The following is a 23,155-nucleotide window of genomic DNA, read 5'->3' on the forward strand; positions in this document are numbered from 1 at the left end:
TGGGATCTTTAACTTTATATAACTTGAACATTATTATTTGAATTTTTAGCATGAACAAATGTTGCCTTAAAGGTTATATTTGTATATTAAAGTTTTGTTTCAGGGAATAAGAAGATAAAATAGTGGACTATTTGAAAAATAAGTATGCCCCCGTTGTTAGCTCCAAGAGGATGGGGAACCTGCACAGGAAAGCAGGCACCCTGGCCGGAGCCAAGAGGGCCCTGTGGGGAGCTTGGCCTGCACAGGAATATAGGCACAGTCCCACCTACCCTGGTGCCCTGCTGATTGAGAGGGAGCAGTACCAGAGCCTTCAACTGAAGGGGCTTGGGCAGGAAGTGATGAGAGGAAGGCAGGGGAGGATTAAGATATGGAGGGTCCTCAGCACAGAGGAGCCCTGGAGACAGACTGGATGAGGTTCGAGGGCATGGAGTTTCCAGGAGGGATCCCCTGAGAGCCTCCTGGTCTCTCTCTCTTTCTCTATGCGGCCTCTCCTGGAGACCAATATCCATACCACAGGATGGCCCCTGCTTTAGGATCAGGCATACCCCAATTGTAGCTTCTGGGGCCCCCATTCCCCCATTTTGTAGACTCTGGCTGAGCCAAGGAGGAAGGAAGCCAGAGTCAAAAACCTTGCCTCATATCCTGCATGGTGCCTAAGAGCCTCTGCTGAGGCCAAAGGCCTATGGATTGAGAAAAGCAGTGGTGCATAGCTGAATTATGTCGTTCATAATAACAGATGTTGTCTGTTGAGCACGTATTATGTGCAAGATGCTCTTCCAAGCTCTTAACATGGATTGCTTCATTACTGGGGGAAGACAAGCAAGTCACAATATCTCAATCTATCCATGTATTTATTTGTTTTGTTTTATTTTATGTAGTTATTTTTCAAGTACAGTTTTTTTTGTCCATTTCTCCCATCCCAGCCTCCCCCGCCCCTTGCTCCCCACCTCCCTCCCATTTCCACCCCCCTTAGTTCTCATCCCTGTGTCCTTCCTATTTGTTCCTCCAAATCCCTCTCCCTTTTTCCCCTTAACTTCCCTTCCCTCTTCCCTCCGGTCACTGTCCCCTTATTCTCTATTTCAGTGTCTCAATCTATCCATGTATTAAAGTGAGGTATTTTTTCCATGGTGTTTTTATGGAAATATTAGAAAGCAGGCTGCTCAAACTTTGGTGTGCATATGAACTAGCTGGGAATCTTTTAAAAAATATTTTATTGATTATGCCATTACAGTTCTATTTTCCCCCTTCATTCCTCTCCACCCTGCACACCCCTCCCCTACCATTCCCCCCCTTTAGTTCATGAACAGTGTCTCAAGTTCTTTAGATTCTATATTTCCCATACTATTCTTGCCCTCCCCCCTATCTATTTTCTATCTACTGTCTATGCTACTTATTTTCTGTACCTTCTCCCCCCTTCTCCTTCTCCCACTCCCCTGTTGCTAACCCTCCACGTGATCTTCATTTCTATGGTTCACTCCTGATCTAGCTGTCCTCTTAATTTGCTTTTGTTTTAGGTGTGGTTGTTATTAACTGTGAGTTTGCTGTCCTTTCACTGTTCATCTTTTTTATCTTCTTTTTCTTAGGTAAGTCCCTTTAACATTTTATATAATAAGGGCTTGGTGATGATGAACTCCTTGAATTTGATCTTATCTGAGAAGCACTTTATCTGTCCTTCCATTCTAAATGAAAGCTTTGCTGGATAGAGCAATCTTGGTTGTAGGTCTTTGGTTTTCATGACTTGGAATACTTCTTTCCAGCCCCTTCTTGCCTGTAAGGTCTCTTGAGAAATCCACTGACAGTCCGATGGGGGCTCCTTTGTAGGTGACTGTCCCCTTGTCTCTTGCTGCTTCTAGAATTCTCTCCTTCGTTTTAATCTTGGCTAATGTAATTATGATGTGCCATGGTGTGTTTCTTCTTGGGTCCAACTTCTTTGGGACTCTCTGAGCTTTCTGGATTTCCTGGAAGTCTATTTCCTTTACCAGATTGGGGAAGTTCTCCTTTATTATTTGTTCAGATAAGTTTTCCACTCATGGCTGTTCCTCTTCCCCTTCTGGTACCCCTATAATTTGGATGTTGGAACGTTTAAAGATGTCCTGGAGGTTGCTAAGCCTCTCCTCATTTTTTTGAATTCTTGTTTCTTCATCCTTTTCTGTTTGGTTATTTTTTTCCTCTTTCTGATCCACTCCGTTGATTTGAGTCCCAGTTTCCTTTCCATTACTGTTGGTTTCCTGTGCATTTCCATTCATTTCAATTAGTTTAGCCTTCATATGTTCCTCTAATTTGTGACTATAATCAACCAGTTCTGTGAGGATCCTGATCACCAGTGTTTTGAACTGTGCATCTGAAAGTTTGGCTATTTCTTCATCGCTTAGATTTATCGACTCTGGGGCTCTGAGTTGTTCTTGAGCCATGTTTTGATCTGTTTGTGCCTGTTAAGTAGGAGGAGGTGTTCACCAGGGCAGGGCCACCCAGGTTGCTGGTTGTGATGCTGTATGTGGGGGCAGGTCAGAGAGAGACCACCCAGGTCACTGGTTTGTGACGCTTATGTGGGGGTGGGGTCAGAGAGGGAAAATGGCGGTCCCCTCTGTCACTTTCGGCCACTGGGGCCTGCACGGTCTGTCTCACCGCTTCGCTCCTTCACCAGTTTATCTGCACTCGAATGTGTGACTGTGGTCAGCCCTCAGTGGGTCCGCCAGCTTCTCCACACCTGGGATCTGCCCACGGCTGCTGGCGCACCTGGGTTGCACGCCCGGGTTGGTCCAGTGGATCTTTCCAGCCCGACCCTGCTCTGCTGCTGGCTCTGCCCCTTTTACCGGTTTGGCTGAAGGGTTCGTTGTTGTCAGACTTCCGTGTAGTTCAATTTTCTGTAGTTTGGCTGCGTTTTTGTTGCTAAAACTTTGTTGTTTTTAAACTTGGTTGTGTGAGAAGGTGCAGTGCTTCCACCTACGCCTCCATCTTGGCAGAAGTCCTAGCTGGGAATCTTGTTTAAACACAGATTCTGACTCAGTTGTGTAGCAGGGCCCAACACTTTACCTTTCCAACAAGCTGCCAGCTGCTGCCGCTGGCCCAGGGACCTCCCTTGGCCAAGGACTTAGGGCACAGTACTTGGCAGTTGGTACATCCTTAATAAATATTCATTAAATGAACGATGAAATGAGATTATTAGATGCAAAACATTCATAAACTGGAAAGTACTGTGCAAACGTACGTTATCATTCTGGCGTAATGAGGATGGGAAATCTGCCTGGAAAAGGGCAGACTCCTGGAAGAGTAATTGGAACAGCACTTTGGAACACTATTTCTGCACCTACCTGGGCCCAAATCCTGCCACTCCATGGGCAGAGTGTGGGCAAATAATTTAACCTTTAACCTGGAGTGAGTTGCCTCACTGGGCTACTGAGGGGTTTATTGAGACGGTAAATCAGTCTCTGAGCACCAGGCCTGCCAAAGAGTAATAGCTCAATACATTTTAGTTATAATTGTTATTGGCCTCCTGGATTGGGGGCAGTCTCAAAGCTCACAGGAGCCTGGGCCTCAGCACCATGGAGGTCAGTGGCAGCTTTCTAAGGGTCATGGAGCCAATTCCTCTCCCTTCCTTTATGCCCCTGGTTTCTCCAACAGGGTTAAAGTTATTATGCACATGAAAACCGGTTAAAATACAGCTGCCTCCAAGATAGGAAGTAAAGGAGAAAAGCAGTCGAATCTGGTGAGGAATCATATTTCCAAGGCAAGAGTTTGGGGATTCTGAACCACCTCAAGGAGGGGCCAAATGTTTCTAGAGGCCCCTGGGGGGCACTGAGGGCAGAGTGAGGCTCCTGGGCCTATCCCAGGTGGCCTTCTTTGGGGCCTGTGACCGTGGACAGTAAGCCTCATCCCCCAGCAGTTCTAGGCCCTTCTTTCACTGTGCCTAAATTGGGGGAATTGGAGAATTTGGAACCAAGGATCTTACTAACTTCTAGAAAGATATCGAAAGGCTGTGTGGGGTTTCCAGCTTCGAGGCATCCACTCTTTAGTGGGGGCGGGGGGGCTGTATAAAAGCTCCAGTTCTGGAATCAAATAAGTGTGGTTTGAATCCTGATTCTGTATAAACTCGTTCTGTGACCTTCAGCAGATGACTTAGAAGCCGTGGGCCAGTATCTTCTTTGTGTGCAAAACCTGATCATAATGATGTATGTTTTGTGTGCTTATATAGAGCTACTAGCAGTGTTGATGTGTAGTAGTGCTCAATAAGCGGTAGGTACTTTTTTTTTAGCAAAATTTCTGGACTGATCTGAGCTTGAAAATGTGGCTGATAGATTCTGAAGGACACAGGAAGAGTAGGCAGACGTGGGCGCCCCCATGTGGCGAGTGTAGAACCTTGATTCCAATCTCAGAGCCTCCCTAGTGAGGGTAGGTGCTCAGTAAGTGCAGCTCCTCCTCAGCCAGCTCTGTGGCCTTGGGCAAGTTCCCTCAATGATGAGGGAACAAGAGGGTTTGGACCAGGTTATCTCTGGGACCCCTCTAGATCTGTAAGAGTGTCAGGCACCCAGTTCAGGCATCCTTTTTCCCAGTGGATGTGGTGTAGTTATCCTGTTCCATTCGACACTCCCAGACCAGTTAATGGAAACCTTACCTAGCAAGACTGACTTTCCCCGAATCCTTAGGCTCCTGTAAAGAAGGGGCTACCAGGAATTCCTCAGACCTGTCTCTGTGTAAACAGCTAGATTTTAGATTGCATGACCTCCCAAGAGCCTAGAACAGCTCCAGGGGTCTTGATGGCTGCCCTGGGACCGTTTGATGGATTGACTTCCCAGCTAAATGGGAAGATTCACTCTGCGCCTAACTTTTCCCATTGAATGCCAGGACACCCTAGACAGAGCTGACCTTGTTAGTCAGACCAACACAGCCTTGCAGCACTGGACTAAACCAGAGCCCGAAAGTAGGAGTTCTTCACCCTGGACATAGGGAGAAGTTTCCAGAGTTCCAGTGGCGTGCAAAATCTCAGGCTATGTACACCTTTCTGGAAAAGTAGGCACAGCTTTTGTTACATTTTTAGAGAGGTCTGTGGCCTGGAAAGTTAAAAACCCACTCCAAGAATTCCAGAAGTGACCTACTCCGAGCATTCTATGTGCAGCAGGAAGCCTTGGAAGTGCGTGCCAGTCTCATAAGCTGCAGTCCATCTCAAGCCTCGACACAGCTGGGTTGTGAGGGAAGATGCCAAGGCCATTGGATGGATTTAAGAGAACAGTGTGGGAGCCCCAGAAGACCTGAAAATGTTTTCCATCACTTCTGCTTTCTTCGCTGGGATTAGCTTTCAGAGACTATTCTTCAGTAGCTGTTCGCTGATGAAACATTTCTATATTTTGAAGGGGCATTTAGAATTAAGACTGGTGACAAAAATTGGGCAAGTGATGTAATTCCAGTTGGGGTCCCAAAGTAAATGTGGCTAGGAAGCAACCAACCAACCTGGTTCTCTTAGGCTGATGTGGGCGGGTCCTGAAGTGTCCACAGGGAGTCCCCGCCTGTCTGGGCAATGGCTGCCATATTGGAACGGGTAGTTTCCTAGGTGGCTGTTTTGAGGCCCAGCGCTCATTTGGAAGTATAGCTGCTGAAATATTTCTAAACCTCATTACTTAGGTCACAACAGAGGTGCTGTTTTCCACTTGGAGAACATCAATCTGGAGTCTCCAGGAGGAACATTTTCAAATCTTGGGGCCCTAGGGTTTCCTTCAAAAGCCAAATATTGAGGAGTAGCATTGTCCAACCATTAGAATGATTTGGCCTGTGCTTCCAAACAAGGGTTTGCCAACAAGCATGTGTAAGACCAGTGAGACATGAGCCCCTTTCTTCCCACTGATGCTTTCAGAGCTGCTGGTCCAAGGTGCAAGATGCTAGACCTAATTCAGTGTGGCTCTAAGGACAGGGGGGATAATAAATCTAAATTTTTCACATGTCTAATTGCAATTCATGTCATTTAAGCAAATCCATTTTCAAGAAGAGGCAGCACAAGTGACAACGATCATTGTAAGAGTCAACTAGTATTGAGCTTCTGATAACTTCTTACAATAAGATTCACTGACTAGTACTTTGTAACTGCCCAGGGCTTAGTTAAAGACCTCTTACAAACACAGATTGAGGGGGAAGAAAGGTTGAAACGTATGTTTCAAGTTTATTTCCCAGGCAAAGCAGGGCCCCCACAGCCTGGGCCCTAGAGCACTTGCAGGGTTTTTCTGACTCATCTGTTCTTGTTAACCCAGAGCACAGCTATGTGGTCACGTCTATAAAACTAAACCCACAATCTCCCGGGCTTCAGTCAGGAGAGTGAGCTAGCAATGCACAAACTCAAAGGACACTGGATTTGGCAAAAGCAGGTCTGTTTTCATGTCATCTTTACTTGAATTACCTAGTTCTCTTTATTACTGAATAGTCAGTCTTTTTGCAAATGCCACCACCGCAGCTACTGGAGGTGAGATAGAATTCGCGCTTGGGCCAGAGTGATAGGGAACAGCAGCACTGTTCTCCCAGCAGCAGGCTACGGGTCAGCATTCCCAGGAGGCTATGGGTCAGAAACAGAAGCAAGTGTCCAGGGGCAGAGAGACCTGGAAGTTCTACTACTGCCCAGGCTAACACTTGAAGCTTCGAGTCTGGTCCCTGGCCATGGGAGGATGGCATTTTTCTGTTCTAGCTTCGATCAGGGCAACGTTGCAAACTGGAGTCCTGTGTCAGAAAATGATTAAAAACCCCAAACCAACCACCCCGACTCCAAAGGCAGCTTTCCAAATGGCTGTTTTTCATGCACTCAGTATCCTAGTCAGCATGTCAAGTTCTGTAGACTCAGGGGTGGGGCCTGGGTCATCGAAATGGCCTCCCACCCAGCTCCATTTGGTGAGTGTTCAGTTAACATAAACTTAATTACCACTGCTGTCAATCCAAGCCAAACATAATCACAGCTAAACCCGCTACTACGCACCCCCTATTAGCCTTCAAAAGCCAAATATTGAGGAGTAGCATTGTCCAACCATTAGAATGACTTGGCCTGTGCTTCCAAAGGTTTTATCGCAGCAGGAGGAGAGACTGTAAGGGAAGGTGAGAAATTTCTTAATCTGGACACATGTCACTGGCCACTTCACTCACCATAGCAAGACAGTCATTTATTCTAACGATGCCAGGATTGCTCGCCCTCACTCACCCCCCACCTCCCACCCCCAGCCACTTCCCAACTGTCTGGGAACTGCATCCTTTAGAGTTATCAAAATCGACCTCCTCTGAGGATACGTTGGATCTGGGAAAGCAACCAAATCTGGTGAGCAAGGGGGCTGACGCAGACTGGCCTGTACATCTGGGGCACAGCACAAGCTGTGACTATATAAGGGCTTCTGGTATTGTATATCATTTCATTCTGGAAGCCATTCCTACAGGAAAGGGACCAAATGTTTTCCGCAAGGACTTCAACATCAGAAAACACGTGCTTCCCACGGCCAACATAAATCCTGGTACGTTTTGTTTTGCCTTTTAAGCTCTTGTGTTACTTCTAGTGGCTAGTGATCCTTCTGAGTGGTCTCTAGGTTTAAGAGGGTTGGCTATTCCTTACCAAATGTAAAAACTTTCCTGATGTGACATAGAAGATTGCCATTGTTTTGTTTTGGGTTTTTTTCTGAACTCAAAAATAACACGGGTACTATAAAAAGTCAGCGGCCACCCGTTTTACCCGCTGGGTTTGGCATCAGCTGATTGAGAGTGGCAGGCAGCCACCACACACAGGTCTGAGAGGGGGCAGATTTCCTCGTCTGCACCCCTTTCCACAAGTTCCAGAGTCGGAGGGTAGCCTTAGGGCCAATAGCGCCCCCAGTCCTCACCCCACTTTAAGAGGAAGCGATTCAGCAAGTCTGTAGCCTGAGGAGGGGAAGACGAATGGGTAGAGAAGTGCTTCTCCTCTCCCACTGGCGTGGAGCGTGACTTGCCCCACTGGCGTGGAGCGTGACTTGCCCCTGGGGGGGGGGGGCGCGGGGTTGAATCAAGCCGTAAAGGAGAAGCAGAAGGTGGAAGAGCACCATCCCAGGGGGACCCTCCAGCACAGTCCTAACTCAGGTGGGCTGGAGACATCACTGCCCCTAAGCTTTGCCTCAGGTCCCACTCTGCTGTCCCCAAGGGGGGTTCTGGAAATGGCCTCAGGAACTTTAGTTAAGTGATCCAACCCTCTCTTAGGAAACCAAAGCCTCAGTGGCAGGGCCAGGGTGAGGGTGGCTTTCACCGGTCACCGTCAGGTAAAGAGGAAGATCTGGCCCGCTGCTGACGACAAATGTAGAAGATGGTTTTCTGTGAGCAGACATGCGGAGGGGCCTCCGTGGCTGCCGCCAGCCTCGAGAAGGGCAGCAGAAAACCTCCAGGGAAAGACATTTGTGGTAGGAGAAGGGAGAGAGGAGTACAGATAAATTTATTAGTTAAATACTGATTTTACAGCCATTTCACCTTAAGACAATGTTAACAGGTTTGTGGGTTAGGGAAGGTACAGGACGGCGGCCTTTATGAAGGAAAGCCATGTAAATGATCATTAAAACAGAATCTTGGTTTAGAGATATTCTCTGCTACAGCCTGTAGGACTTCTGGGTGGGGAGCTGGGTGCCTCGGGGCAGGACGTCGTAGGGAGGCCACAGTCTGCAGCAGCCCTGTGGATGAGGGGGACACAGGAGGAGGAGCCCTCCAGCCCCAGTGTCCCAGCCACATGGAGGAACAGCCACGTGGAGACCAGAGAAAGGCCGGTTCCAGGCCGGTGCCGGACAGTGCTCGAGGCCCACCTCAGCGTCTCCTCTTCTCGGCTGCAACCTTTCTTGCCATGAGTTTTGTTGTGTTTGTTTGCTTTGAGTTTCTGTTGCAAAATCCCTAGCTTTCCGCCTCTGGGGCAAGAGATCTGGGCTGGAGAAAGGACACTGCACCCTTTGCAGGGACTCGGCCCGCGGCCTGGCCTGGAAGCGCAGCTCCGCAGAACACAAGTGGCGTCAGCAATATCGTCACGTAGGCAAGTCAGAATCCACGGGAAACCCTGCCCCCCACCCCCAGAGTGGCCACCAGGCAGCCTCTCCAGAAGGATGTCAAGTCTTAGATGCGTGTTAGTCACGCTTGCTTTAGCAGCAGAACCTTTTTGTTCTCACTCAGAAGAACCCCGTGTGTGATGGGGTGGAGGAAGGATTTGGGGGAGGCAGGCTGGGGAGGGGGTGCTGCTGTTTGACAGTGCTGCCACGCTGTTGTTTCGCTGAGGGAGAAACATGTTCAAGTTGAAGGCAGAGAAGAATCACTTGGAGCAGTGAAAGGAATTTTTGTTTTCAGGGGCCTTGGGGTGAAGAAAAGGAGGGAAGGAATGAGGCCGTGAGCTGGGGAAAAAAATGTGGGGGAGGTCGAGCTGCCAAGCTGAGATGTTGCCGAAGCTGTGCTGCACGGTGGACGGAGCACCCGGCGACACGGGTGCCACCCCTGGCGCCTCTGGAGTCAAGATTCAGCACTGAGGAAGGCAGGGGCGTGCGGAGCCTGGAGGGGAGTGTTGGGCAAGGGCAGCAGCTGCCCAGAGGAGCCTGTTGCCTCCAAAGGCACATCAGACGCCCTGGCCCAGGCTGGAGCAGGGGTCCCAGCACCCTGCCCCTCTGCCCACCCTCAGACCCCCAGGGCTGGGACACCAGGGGACAACCACCATCACAGGTCAGTGATGGAACGGTGAAGAAGGACATCTCATCTCTTATCAGAGATGGGCAGAAAGTGAAGTGGGCAGAAAATGAGGAGGAAGCCTCTGCCTCCACGGAAGGGACTGACGTGTGCTCCTAGTGAAGGGCGGGTATGTCCAGACCAGTCTGGGCCCTTCCCAGCCCCCCATCTTGAGAAGGCATCTGGTAAAAGCCCAGCTTCCGTTTCCCCAACCAAATCATCGACTTCAAGTGTCTTCCCAGGTGTTCTTCTGGAGTCATTCCCGGGCAGAGCAGGCCGGCCGCTGGGAGCCCAGAGCCTCCTCCCCGCCATTCTCCCAGTCCCAAGTCTGCAGGAATCTGAGGAGGGGGGGAGGTGACATTACGCAGTGATTATGTCCCCGTGACTGTCAGCCAAGGCCAGGCTGTTCCAAGGGTCCTGCTTGGAGCTGGCCTGCGATGACTGGCTGACAGAAGACGCGTAGCCTTGTGGGGAGAGCTTCAGGGCCGAGAGGACCGGGTGGATGGAGGGTCCATGGCCAGACATCGCACTGACTGAGAATGTCTGCAAGCAAAAAAGTGCAAGATGAGGTCAATGGGATCACTTCTGGGAGCTCAGGAAGGGAGGTCTGGGCTGAAGAGGGGGAGCTCCATCATGTAGAGTCCCCCACCCTTAGGAGAGGGATCAGAGGAGCAGGCCAAAGGAGAAGGGCAGGACAAGGGACCCAGTACCACTTCTGTTTTCTCTGTCCCTGTGCTATGGGAGGCGAAGGGCCTGCGTGAGTCATCAGCTGCTTCTGAGCAACCGGCCCCTGTGGGTTGGTGGCTGTTCGGGCTTCTCCGAAGGCTCCGACAGCTACATGAGGCATGTGCTACAGTCTCGTCACCACCAGACCTCCACTCAAGCGGCAGCTGTCCTCCCAGCCAGAAGCAGCTCCCGGCTCCTCTGGTTCTGCAGACCCAGCTGCCCTTTCCCCTGACGGTACAGAGCTGGTTAGGACACAGCCTCCCCCAAGGATGTGTGGGGAAGAGATCAGAGTTATGGGAGACCGTAACCAGGAACACCCGGTCTCCAAGGAGGGGAGCCACAGAGGGAAGGGAGTGGAGGAGCGGGAATGCCACTGTACCCGAAAGAAGAGACTGGGGGTCTGCCAGCCCATCTTCTGCGCACACAAGAAAGTTGGACCTGCCGCTGGCCCTCACTGAAATGACAACCTGCCTGTGACCTCCTCCCCAGCCCCAACCCACACACCTTGCCCCATGCCAGGAGGATTCTTCTCCTTCCCTTTCTCCTATGAAAACGTATCCATCCTTCAAGGCCAGGGTCAAACCACCCCTCACTTAGGAGACAGAGGAGCTGCCAAACATTTGTCTCAGTTGTGTGTCCAAATCATTGTAGCTGGACAGGGTGTGCTGAAATAGACCCTCTGGCGGACAGCCCCTAGCCTTGGCGGGGTCCCCAGGGCCACAGGCAGCCCCCTCGGCCATGTGCTCCAGGTGCCAGTGCTGGCCTGGCCACCTGGTACCCTGGAGCCCACTTCCCCGGGGCAGGCCTGCTGCCCTGCACAGGGGCGCACCTGGGACATGGAGCTGCTGTGGCCGTAGTGGGACGCCAGCCCGGGCTCTGTCTTGATGGGGCGCATCTCCTCACTGCTGCTGGTGGTGGCGGTGCTGGAGTTGCTGGAAACGCTGCTGGCGGGAGGGAGGCTCTCGCTGCTGGAGGGACCTGGAATGAGGCAGAGTCAGGACCCCCAGACCAGGGGCGGGGATAAGCAGATGGCCCGATGGCCGGATGGCTGTCCTTGGAGGCAGCCAGGGCGGGTCTCTGTTAATGGCTCATTTACATTTGCTGGGGAGAGAAGCAGGGGTCCTTCATCACTGGAGGGCAGTGGTTCCCAAAATGAGATTTTCCAGGGAACTTTTTTGAAATGACAGGGTCATCACCCCTTCTCCCAACTCCTTTGAGGCCACACGTGTTTCAGGATTCCAATTTTTTTAAAATTTTACAAAGGGTATATATTGTACATCACAGAACCCCTCCAGTGGGTCTGGGACAACATGGTATTTAAATACATCAATAATTATGCAGCAAAATGGGAATGTTCACAGGCAGGGCCAATACAGACTACAAACAGCCACGTCTGTTCAGGTAGGGTTCGCTCCCTAGATTCTGGGTTTCGGACAGGGCTTCCACACCTGGGCCGATGCCTGCGCTCCCTGTGACGGTGAGTAAGGAGATGCAGTTACAGGATGGGCGGGGGTTGGGGGGCTATACTGACAGAGAATGCGGGGACAGGAGGAAGGAGGAGGACCACTGGTGTGAGACACGGAAAGGTCCGGTAAGGCGTGACTGCCGGAGGCGTCAGCCCTCGCCACATCTGGGAAGAACAACTTGGGCCGTGTCCTCAGCGGTGGAAAGGGACCGTGCATCTGACTCAGTCATGCATCAGACTAGAGGATACATTGGCCGATTTGGTTCCTTCTATGACTATGGCATTTTGCAGAGACACCTTTAACTTGGTAGCAGTACTGAGGAGGAAGTGCTCTTGAGAGAGAACATAAGCCAGCCTCAGGCTTAACCTGGAAACTGAGAGGGCAGGGTGGCATCTTCCACAGCATATGGGCCCTGGGGGGTGAAAGTACGGGTTTCCGTTCTTGATCTGCCTACCCAGCCACAGCTGTCTGACTCTGTTTGAGTCCCTGCCCTCTCTGAGCCTCAGTTTGCTCATCTGGAAAATGGGGGTAATAAATGGAGTCTTATGGGGGTCTTTAAGAATCGATGGAGAGTATTTGTGAAAAAACCGTCTAAAGCACAGAGTACTACATGGGGTTAATCGTACACCGGCTTACCAGTCAGTCTATTGTGAACAGGACTAAGGGGCCTCTGTCCTCCTAGATCCTGAAGGTGGAGGGACCAGGTAACGTTCCTCTTTCTTTCAGGCCCCCAACCATCCAGCTGGCCCACTGTAGCCTCTGCACCTGGCAGTGATCCGGCCACTACCTGACTTGAGCCTGCTTGAAAGGAGCAAAAGTGCTCCATACTGATGTTGCTTTTATTCTGGGTTATTCATTTCGTCCTGAATAGCTGGGATGGTCGATGCTAACATCATACCTTGGCAGATGGCTCACCTAAGAACACATTCTCACACACTCCAAGGGCTACAGACGTATTTGTACAACTACACGCAACTCTCTTCCTCACCTGCTGGTGTCTTGGATTTATTAATGTTCTTGGGCTTCCGTTTTCTGGTCTGGATCCCCTCTTTCCGCATGGCAAGGGGCCTGGGAACCTAGGGGATTCCAAGTCAACACATCAGGGTTTTCCATTGGGACAAGATCAGCTACGGTACTTAAACACATCATACACACACATAGTACAGGAAGGCAACATCTACTCGATTCCCTTATAATCCTTGGGGCTGAGACTAAATCAGCCCCTGGAACTCCTCCTGAGAAAGAAATCAATTCTATTTTTTACAATGTATTGAGCACCTTTATTACATGCTGCGTGTTATACTAGACCCTGAAGTAAGAGGCTGAAGGACGAAGACTCCTCTCTCCAGAGACTGACATTTTAGTGGGAATGACAGGCTAATAGAAAATAATCAGACTCAGGGGATGTGGGAGCACTGCATTCTGGGGTGGGGAGGAGGGGAAGGGGCACACAGCACATCAAGGAAGGCTTCTCTGAAGAGGCGCCGTCTGAGCTGCAGGAGGGTGTAGAGTAGACAGTGGCAGGGGTTTCAGGCAGCGGGAACAGTGTGTGCCAAAACCTTTTGTTTACCAGCCACACCAGGACGCTGTGAGAGTGAAAGGTGGTGGTTACATCTTAATAATTGTGCCAAGAAAGTGGGCGCGCAAAGGGACAGGAGGTACAGTCCCAGTGAGTCAGGATGCACAGTCACCTCCTTAGGGCAGCTCTTCACTGCCTTGAATCGGACAGGAGCGAACAGTGGTGTTTCCATGGCAGCAGCGAGAGATTGTGCTGCAGAGACCGACCTATGGCCCCGTGCTGAGAGAAACTGTCTGTGGACAATACTTTTATCCCATCTGACGTCTCATAAACAAGTAGTGATTGTCAGGTGTCCTGCCCTTGAGCCACTCACAGAGGCCTAAACAAGTATCTGGGAGCAAGTCTGCATCTTTCTAATATTATAAAATATTGTGCCTTCCCCATGTCTGGTTTTTTTTAACCCCTGGTCTATGCTCGTGTTCCATATGGGGCTAATAAAAACTGAAAGAAAAGCAATCACCACGAAAGAGACATCAACATGGAATGGTTAAGAGGGAAGTGCACCTGTGTGCATGAACTTGAACTTGCCTTCTAGTCAACTGAGAGTCAGAGGAGAGAGTATTCCCACCTTTGGGGAAAGTGTACTCAAACTCTCTCAAAGCCCATCCGACGTCAGAAGACTCTTGCCCCTTTTCTTTGTCCTCACCCACCTGAGTATTTTTTTTTAAGTTGTGGTAGAGTACACATATCATCAACTCTACCACCATAGCCATTTTTAAGTGTACAGTTCAGGAGTGTTAGGTGCAGGCGCTCTGCCGTGCAGCCATCCCCACGTCCGACTCTGGAGCACTTTCCATCCTGCAAAACTGACACTGTGTACCTGTTCGGTAACTCCCCGCGCCCTCCTCCCCAGGCCTGGCAACTACCGTTCTACTTTGCATCTCTGAACTGGACCACTCTTGGTACCTCAACATAAGGGGAATCATGTAGTGTTTGTCCTTTCGTGACTGGCTTCTTTCACTTGGCCCGATGACTTCCAGGCTCATCCATGTGGTAGGAGGTGTCAGAATTTTCTTCCTTTTCAAGGCTGAACAACGTTCTATTGTGTTTATCCAGCCACCCATCACTGGACACACGGTTGCTCCCATCTTTGGGCTACTGTGAATAACAGCTGTTTGAGACCCCGCTTCCAGCTCTTTTTGGCTACACACCCAGGAGTGGGCTAGCTCGGTCAGATGGTAGTTCTACTTTACTTTTTTGAGGACACGATCTTTTTATACCTGTATAATGTTCCTCCCTCGTTTTTTTTTAACACTCCCCCAGTGAAAAACAATAATTTCTTTAACCATTTTCCTCCTGGAGGTTTTTTCTCCATTTTCACCGTTACATTGATTCGACAAATATGAACAAACAAGTGTATTTTGTTATAAATGTTCGTAACTGTTTTAGCCACCTTTTGCTCATTATAACATGAAAGCATGCATGAGAGTAGGTTAATAATAACCCCTCCCACCTTACCACCATCAGTCCTGGCCCCGTGAGGCAATTGGACTAATAGCTTATATTTCTTACATTAAAAAAATTTTGTAACCATGTGTACACGTGTACATATCTATACATGTATGTATTCATGCATCCGCCCATCCTTCCATCTGTATCTGTGTGTGTGTTTACTGTACCCTCACCTCCATGGTATGCAGTCATACTACAGATATATTTCTTTGCAATGTGTCTTTTTCATTAGTCTAGATCAAGGTACATGACCCAGACTTATTCCCTTTTAATTTCTATGCACCATTTTACATTATAAGGTGTGCCATAATTTATCAGCCATGCCTTTATGAGGCTTGAAGATTGCTTCTAGTTTTTGCCAGTACAAACACTGCAGCAATACATCATTATATACTGATTCTTTTATTGTTTTATAGGCTAATTTCCTAAAAGTAGAGCTGCTACATCAAAAGGTATGTGTGTTTTTGACCTAAGTACTGCTAATTTCCTGAAAGAATATTTACAGTAATTCACATAGAAATCAACAATAGACAGCATGAAAGTATCCGCTTTCCCAAACCGTGCCACAGCTACAGCTTATCACACATTTTAATTTTTGCCAAACATATGGGCAAGACAGGGAATCTCAAAATGGTTTTAATGTACATTTCCCTGATTCTCGGTGAGGCCCGGCCTCCCTACACATGTTCAGGGGCTACCTGAGCCTCTTCTGTTGAGTTGTCTGTTTATATATTCTGCCCATTTTGGAAAATGGAAGACGGATTGTCATTTTCTTATTATCCTGCGGGATCTCCTTTTTTGTTGTTTGCTTGTGTTGTTTTAGTTTAACTTACGTTTGAACAAGTAAGACATGCATATGCACCATCTAAAAGGAACCAAGGGGCTACACAGCAAAAAAAAGTGCCCCTCCAGCTCTCCCATTGCCTCTCCTAGAGGCAACGCATGCTGCCAGTTTCTCGCTTATCCTTCTAAAGGGGTTCTATGTATATATAAGCAACTGTGTGTCAATTACGTTCTTCTTCTTTCTTCATAAAAAATGGTGCTACATTGTGTACCATATTCTACACTGATTTTTTTAGCACTGTATCATGGAGATTGTTGCAAATTAGAACAAAAAAAGCTTTGTAGAAGCTCCTGTATTCTGGAAATACTAACCCTTTTTCTGATATGTGTATTGGTTCTCACTTTGCCCACACTAATATGAAATGTTTTGCAATCAAATACACCTGACCTTTACCTTACAGCTTAAGAGTTTTGAAAACTTGCCTAACGAGTTCTCGCCCACAAGGTTATTTACGTATTATCCCCTATATTTTCTTCTGATCTTTTATTGTCTCTATTTAAAGATGTTTCACATTTTGTAGCTATAATTCACCCAAGTTTGTTTTTGTTTTTGGTAGGAGGTGGAGGTCAAGCTTGGCATTTGTTTTCTGGATTTGGTCAATATAATGATGCTTTAGCTGTCCTTTTTCCATTGAACTGTTGCCTTTGTCCTATGTCACACTCCCGTATAAGAGATTAGTCCTGAGTCTCTGCATTTGTAAAACTGGGACTAGACTTATGCAGTGTCAGAGATGAATGACCAGCAGTGTTTCTGCTCTGGTATGGAAGTCTGTGCCCTGCCCTGCAATTTCACCTTAGAAACCTTTCCCCCAAGAAGATGGTATTAGGGGGTGGGGCCTTGGGGAGGTGAGGAGGTCATGAGGGTGGAGCCCTTGGGAATGGGATTAGTGCCCACATGAAAGAGACTCCAGAGAGTCCCCTCATCCCTGCCCCACGAAAGCATGTAAGGAAGAGTCTTTGACCTGGAAGGGGACCCTCGCTCAACCTCCAACTTCCAGCCTCCAGACTGTGGGAAGCACTTTTCTCTTTAGAAGTCACCCAGTCTGTGGTATTCTGCTGAGCTGCCTGAATGGACTAACAGAGTCTGTGCGGTTCCACCCACAGCTAAGCATCATTTTCCTTCCTAAGAAGGAAAAAAACTAAGTTACAGTCTGAAGGGAGGGAGACAAGTGAGAACTGAGTGACGAGCTTTGAAAGACGTGGAAGCTGGTCACAGTGGCCGTCCTGCATCGAGGCAGGGACTACTTACTCCGTGGAGCTTCATGTACAAGCCGCAGGCGTTGCACACGGGCTCGCCCTCCGCGTTGCGGCGCCACAGCGTGGTGGTGGTAGTCTGGCAGTTGGCGCAGGACAGGCCCACCCGGCGGGAAGCGGACTGCAACACAGGAGACAGACCCTTCAAGTCCAAGGTAAAGGCAGGTGCTGCTGCTCCTATCTCAGGGAGAGTGCTGCGAGGCTGGGCCCTGCCTACGTGGGTGGTGGGATCAGGCCGCAAGAATCCTGTAGGAGCATCTCAGACCAGCGGTAGCTCCAGGGCCTCCATTTACCTGAGCCAGTCCTGGGGCGGGGGCGGGGCCAGGGGGTTGGGAGGAACCCACTGTGAGAGAAGAAGAGTGAACCCTCGCTGTGGTTTTAACGGCGTTATTAGTCATTCAATGTCAGATGGAAACCACAGTTGGGCACTGGGCACTGTAAGCAGAAAAGCTTCTCCCCAAAGTAGAATTAATGAGGTTTCCAGGTGCCAAGCACAGGTGGTGGGCGAGGATTTGGTGCCTCCCAGTGTCATCAGAGGCTGGATGGGCTGTGGGACCTCAAGAAAGGAAAACATCAGCATTTATCGCCTCTGTTCTTCCCTCCCTAGTACACATGAAAGCCAGTCATATTGGTAGTAAAAAAATCAACTTGCAGTAAGAAAAGAGCATGGAACTAAGAACCAAACGACTCAGTTCCAAACGCTTTCTCAACCACGGGGCCCAGTACACACTGTTTAACCTCCCTGGGTTTGGGGCTGGTCAACTGAAAACAGGGTAAGTAACAATATGTAAAGGAGAGTTGACCTTCCTCGTGGGGTTGGTGGGAACCCAGGGGCCTTACAAGACAAGGCTGGACTGGGAACTAAGAAGTCTGGGCTCACTCACATGTCACCTCAGGCCATTAGCTTTTATGAACCTCACTTGTCACTTCTGCATAATTAAGGGCTTGAATGAGATGTTCTTGTGAAGATTAATAAACAGAAACCTCATTTAAAATGAAGTCGGGAGTGCCTGTAGGGGGAGCTCTCTCGCAGTACTGCTCATCAGTGACCGCACACAAGGAGAGACCCCAGTTCCACCTCCAGCAGGAAGGTGGGTTTCTGCTCTGCCACTCCAGCAGGTGGAAGGAGGGTCTTCTCCTCCCTCAGCAAGACTGTGTCAGCTCAGCCCATGAAAAACCATGAGACGGTGGACTCTGTTTACAGCAGCCCCTCTGAACTCCCGCTTTCCTCTATGAAAGAACGCTCCTCTCCTTCCTCATCTGGACTTGTCAGGGTTCACCCTGAGACCACATGGCTCTGAGTCACAAATCTTTGTTGTTCCAGAATACACCCATTTTGCTGGAGGAATAGCTGGCTATGTGTTCAAGGTCAACAGTCTGGAACAAACTTGTAGCTCAAGCTAATTCTAAAGGTGTAAGAAATTACTATGAAGCCTACACCCACCCACCCAACCCCTCAAACCACACCTTCTTTTAAAGACGACTCAAAATCCAGAATTCAAAACCAGGACACTTCCCACCAAGGTAGGAGCGTTGAAGCCAAGTGCTGAGAGGAGAGAGATGTGGTCCCCACGCCCACCAAGGCCATTGCAATTCTGTGGTCTGGGCTCTTGCTTACCAGCCGGCGCTGGGGCTTGATGAGGGGCCGGTTGATGCCGTTCATCTTGTGGTAAAGGCCACAGGCGTTGCATAGGTAGTGTCCTGTCCCGTCCCGCCTCCAGAGCGGGGTAGACATGGCCCCACAGTTGACACACTCTCTGCCTTCCGAGAAGTCATCGAACATATCTACTGGGTGGGAAAGAACACAGAGGATTAATTCTTCCTTTATTCCCATTAGCCTTACATGAGAAAAATCTAGAGACCAAAGAAGTAAGGCACTTTCCTCGAGAGGAGTGCAGGATGGATCGCCTGGGGACCTCACCGGCATGGGAGGTGGACGTTTTACCCTCGGACAGCCCAGCCCCCCAGGCGGGGCTCTCCCCGGTCAGGAGAGAGGAAGGGGGCCTGCAGCCACCTTGGCCTGGTCTTAGGTCCTCATCTCTCCCTCCTTCGGGGCCTTTACCCCCAAGGTTCTCTCCTACCACTGAGCTCCACTCTCTTTTTTCCTTTCAAAATTAAGATTCCCCTTTCCCTCTGAATAAAAATAATAAGTATTGCCCTGGCTGGTGTAGCTCAGTGGATTGAGCACGGGCCTGTGAACCAGACAATCGTGGTTCGATTCCCAGTCAGGGCACATGCCTGGGTTGCCGGCCAGTTCCCAGCAGGGGACGCACAAAAGGCAACCGTACATTGATGTTTCTCTCCCTCTCTCCTTCCCCCTTCCCCTCTAAAGATAAATAAATAAAAATCTTTAAAAAAAAGAAAAAATAAGTATTTACTTCAGAAAAGTTAGAAAACAGCAGAACATGTAAAAAAAATATAAGCCATATGTAATCCTGTAACTTGAAGATCAGCAGTGATATTAGCATTTTGTTCTATTATATATTTGCAATACTTTATATATATTGACACTTATTTTTGACTGGCTGAGGTCAGGCTCTAATTTTGAGCCTGTCTGTTCACTTAATACCAAAGCCCTTCTCCACACTAGAAATTCTTCATAAGCTCATTTTAAATGCAGTGTAATATCCCCCCCATAAATGCACCACCTTTAACCTTTGTCATTGATCTTTTTGCACACAAATCTTAGCATCTCTGGTTATGAGGATATTCCCCTAGATGTAGAATTAGTGAACCAAAAAGAGACTGCATATTTTTTAAAGTTTTTGAAATTTTGAAACTGCCCTACCAGAAAAGGCTGTATTTCACTTTCCTCATTTCAGTATGCCCGCATGATATTCTGTGTGACAATTTGACTTGTGTTCTGCTTACTGGTACATAAAATACAGAGGCCATTACAGCAGCAGCGGCTGAGGCAAACACACTTCCACGGCAAGTCGCCCTCATTTGCCACCCACTCACTGCCCTCCCCCCATCCATTACCTCTACCTTCCACGTCTGTAGATTCTTACTGTTGATAAATTCCACTCCTGCCCATTTTAGTTTCTTGGGTGAAATCGGCTGGGCTGCCGCTGTTCCCCCTTCCATCTCTAAAAAGCCTGGTTCAAAACTTCCAGAAGTCTCTCTGACTCCATGTATATCTATGCTACCTGTTTTGAAGAATGTTTATATCTTTTCCAAATTTTTTGACCCTAAATAGAGCTGCCCTGTCCATATTGCTCCCGCCCTACTACCAGAAGCAAGAGTGGGTTCTCCTCTAGTAAAGAGGGGAGATATTTGGAGGGGAGGGTTTTCAAGAGTTCTCCCTCCGCCAGGGCCCAGCCCTGGGGTTTAAGGTTGCACCTTCTGCTATTTCTGTGACCCACATACCTGCTCCAAGGATACAGTGGGCTGAAGCAGAGGATGGTGGGGGGCCCTCCCCTCAACTCTGGGTATACAAACAGTCATTTGCACCTGCAAACAAGTAGCTGTGTGTCTACTCAGAGTCAACAATGTGCAGGTGTGAGGGGCTATTTGCTCAGGCCAGGGTGCTGAGCACACACTGGTCACAGGGAGGCTATTTTTGCACCTGGGTCACACTGAGAACCCTCCAGCAAGGTCACCTGCCTGCAGTGGCCTGGGAAGAGGTGACTCCTGTGCACAGCTTGCTTCCCCAAGCCTGGGCTTGAGGCGGGGCAGTGTCGTGGACTGAGTAACAACCTGCTGTGCGCTCAATGCCAACATGGCCATCTCCACCTTCACTTCCAGGCCAGTGCGGGCTGCCCTGCTGGAGCTGGTTAGCCCTGCTCCCTCAGCACAGGCCTTCACTGAGGGAACTGAACAGGCCAGGAGAGTTCACAGAAGGACCTTAGCCCCAGGAGGGGCCTTTGCAAGGTCATTATTTTGTTGAGTGTTCGCAATAAACGCTAGATGGCACTGCAGCCTCAACATTGAACCAAGACATGGTGAGCCTGCTAGAAAACCAGGGCTGGGAATGGAGAACTTTTTTAGTCCCAACTACCTAAAGCAATCCTCTTATTCTGGGTTTTTTTTTTTTTCTATTATGAAAAAAGTCAAACATATTCAAAAGTGGCCAGAATATAAAATTACATTTTTATTTAACATCATTCAGCTTTCCAACAATTTGTGCCCAATCTATACCTCCACCCACTCCCCCCCATTCTACCACTTCATTCCAAATATTTTTCAGTGTGTACTCCTCACAAGTGAAGATTATCTTCTCCTTTTAAAGATAAGCAATCTGGCTTCTTTCTTGTGTTCCAGTTTATCTAAAGAAGGTTCCAGAGATAAAAATCTCATAATCCATTCCTCTTTTTTTCTCTTCACACTAATTGTTTTGTTTGTAGGGACAGAATCTCACTGAAGAAGCTGCTGGGGCAACCCTAGACCTTGTGCTGTTTTGAGAAGCCAACACAAAGGTTTGCCTTAGAAACTCCTTCACACTGGCCTCACCCAGTGGGTGACACAGTCGAACAGCTTTTTTAGTGGCTAGGGAAAAGCGTGTTTGTCACTGACAAACATTTACTGAGCATCTGTGACTTAAGCACTCTGACAGATGTCACCAGAGCTAGGAGAGAGTTTTACTCTCAAAATGCTAATGACTTACTTGGGCAAGTGGAGCCAGAATATCGATAATGAGTAACAGTGTTACTCATTCCTTTTCAGAACACACCTTAACCAAGTTGGGGATTTGAGTGGCAGAAACTTCTTGTCTTGGGTAGAAAGTGCAGAAGTCCAACCAGATTGAAAAGTCAGGTGTTACACAGCCGCCGAAGAGAAGAAATGACCAGAGGGTCAAGGCCGCGCTTCCTACAAGTGCCCCGTCAGATATCCCATGGCTTCCCCACAACCCACTGCACCTTCAGACCGGCACAGGTTTCCATAGTTTGTACCAGCAAATTGCCCTCCTGCCTACTCAATGAACTGTTGCAGAATTTTAAATGATTATTATAAAGACAATGTAACGACGGAGGAAAATGCTTACCCAACATGTTCAACTAAAACTGCAACACATGCAGTGTCTCGTAAGGAATCTTTGTTAGGCTAGGTCGACTGTATGGACTTTCCTTTACAAACATAAAACAAAAACAAAACACCATTCCGCAATGTCATCACGGCCTAGTTTAAAAACCTGACTAAAACAATAAAAATGAAGCAAATTTTGTTCATTTCAAGAAACTCCTAGTCCGCTATGGAGGAAAGAATTATTTTGCTCTCTTACACTTGAAACCTATTCACCCCCTACCCCCCACCCCACACCGAAGAAAGGGGAGAAAGGAATGCAAACCCTGCTTCTCAGCACTCACTCTGGGAAAAATGGGAGGTGACAGGCCGGGAATCTCAGACCAGCACTAATATCTGGAGGTGTGTACCTTGGTAACAATTACCTCTTATTCCTTCATTGGAAGTGCATAGGGTGGAATTTCCTGAGGGCAGTGGGCAGCAGTCTGAAGCCAATCTCTAACCCCGATTTCTAATGCAGAAGGGCACAGCCGAGGCCTGGACTTATGAAAGCCCCACCTACCCGGTGCTGGGCACCAAGGGAATGGGCCCAACCACTTAGAAGTCAGTGGGAAGCCAGCTCTAGGAAGTGGGTCAGCATTACCCCACATCCAAAGGAAAAACTTGTCATAATAGTTGTGAAGTACTTGGCAAATAAGAGGAAAAACTCACAACAATGGCTGTAAAGTGCTTTGCAAACACCAAATGAGATAACAATGATGGATTATTGTTGGGGTTGGAGGGGTGGGGAGGGCATGGGGAAGACCAGACACAAACTTTGGTGTGCTGGTTAGGGGGTGACAGCGGGATGGATAAAAGAGCTGGGAGATTTCGGGGTCTGACCTGTTCTCACACCACGGGGGCCAGCTCAGAACTGTAATGCCTGCCCCCCCTCAGACATGGCCCATTGCGAGACTGCAGGCAGGGGGAACTGGCAGGAAGTTTGGCAGGACACTGATGAGGTCTCAGAGTGGCTGCTCAGGGGGAAATAGTGACTAACGATCATTTTAGCAACACAAAGCACATGATGAATTGAGCCCTAACCCTAAGAATGGGAATCTAACTCCTCACTTCCATCTGTGCCCACCTAAAAGTAATTTTTACTTCACAAAGGGAAACAAACTCAACCCGATTTCTTAGGCATCCAAATTTAGAGTGGGTC

The 23,155-nt window shown here is 48.7% G+C and overlaps 1 protein-coding gene and 1 long non-coding RNA gene across 8 annotated transcripts in view; one reads left to right on the forward strand and one right to left on the reverse strand.

The window, feature by feature from the left end:
• Positions 1–7,377: 7,377 nt before the first annotated feature.
• Positions 7,378–21,736, forward strand: LOC119049445 (uncharacterized). Of its 2 annotated transcripts, none has more exons than XR_005082519.2 (6): positions 7,378–7,472; positions 15,312–15,347; positions 16,843–17,147; positions 17,600–17,765; positions 21,339–21,410; positions 21,658–21,736. It is a non-coding gene; the product is annotated as an uncharacterized LOC119049445 (long non-coding RNA). The 2 variants fall into 2 exon arrangements; XR_008390287.1 differs by having other exon boundaries at positions 16,867–17,147.
• Positions 8,397–23,155, reverse strand: part of GATA4 (GATA binding protein 4) — a 77,541-nt gene continuing 62,782 nt past the window's right edge. For 5 of the 6 annotated variants that reach the window (XM_053658422.1, XM_037145430.2, XM_053658421.1 and 2 more), the window contains 5 exons: positions 18,611–18,780; positions 16,988–17,113; positions 12,853–12,940; positions 11,228–11,376; positions 8,397–10,215 (listed from right to left, as the gene is read on the reverse strand). In XM_053658422.1, coding sequence (XP_053514397.1) covers positions 10,033–10,215; positions 11,228–11,376; positions 12,853–12,940; positions 16,988–17,113; positions 18,611–18,780 — 716 coding nt within the window. In that variant the 3' untranslated portion in view covers positions 8,397–10,032. The remainder of the gene's footprint in view (positions 10,216–11,227; positions 11,377–12,852; positions 12,941–16,987; positions 17,114–18,610; positions 18,781–23,155) is intronic. The other variant, XM_037145432.2, reaches the window with a different exon arrangement.

This window comes from Artibeus jamaicensis, unplaced genomic scaffold (assembly GCF_021234435.1).
Source record: "Artibeus jamaicensis isolate MK-2021 breed Jamaican fruit bat unplaced genomic scaffold, CSHL_Jam_final scaffold_537, whole genome shotgun sequence".
Classification (NCBI taxonomy): domain Eukaryota; kingdom Metazoa; phylum Chordata; class Mammalia; order Chiroptera; family Phyllostomidae; genus Artibeus; species Artibeus jamaicensis.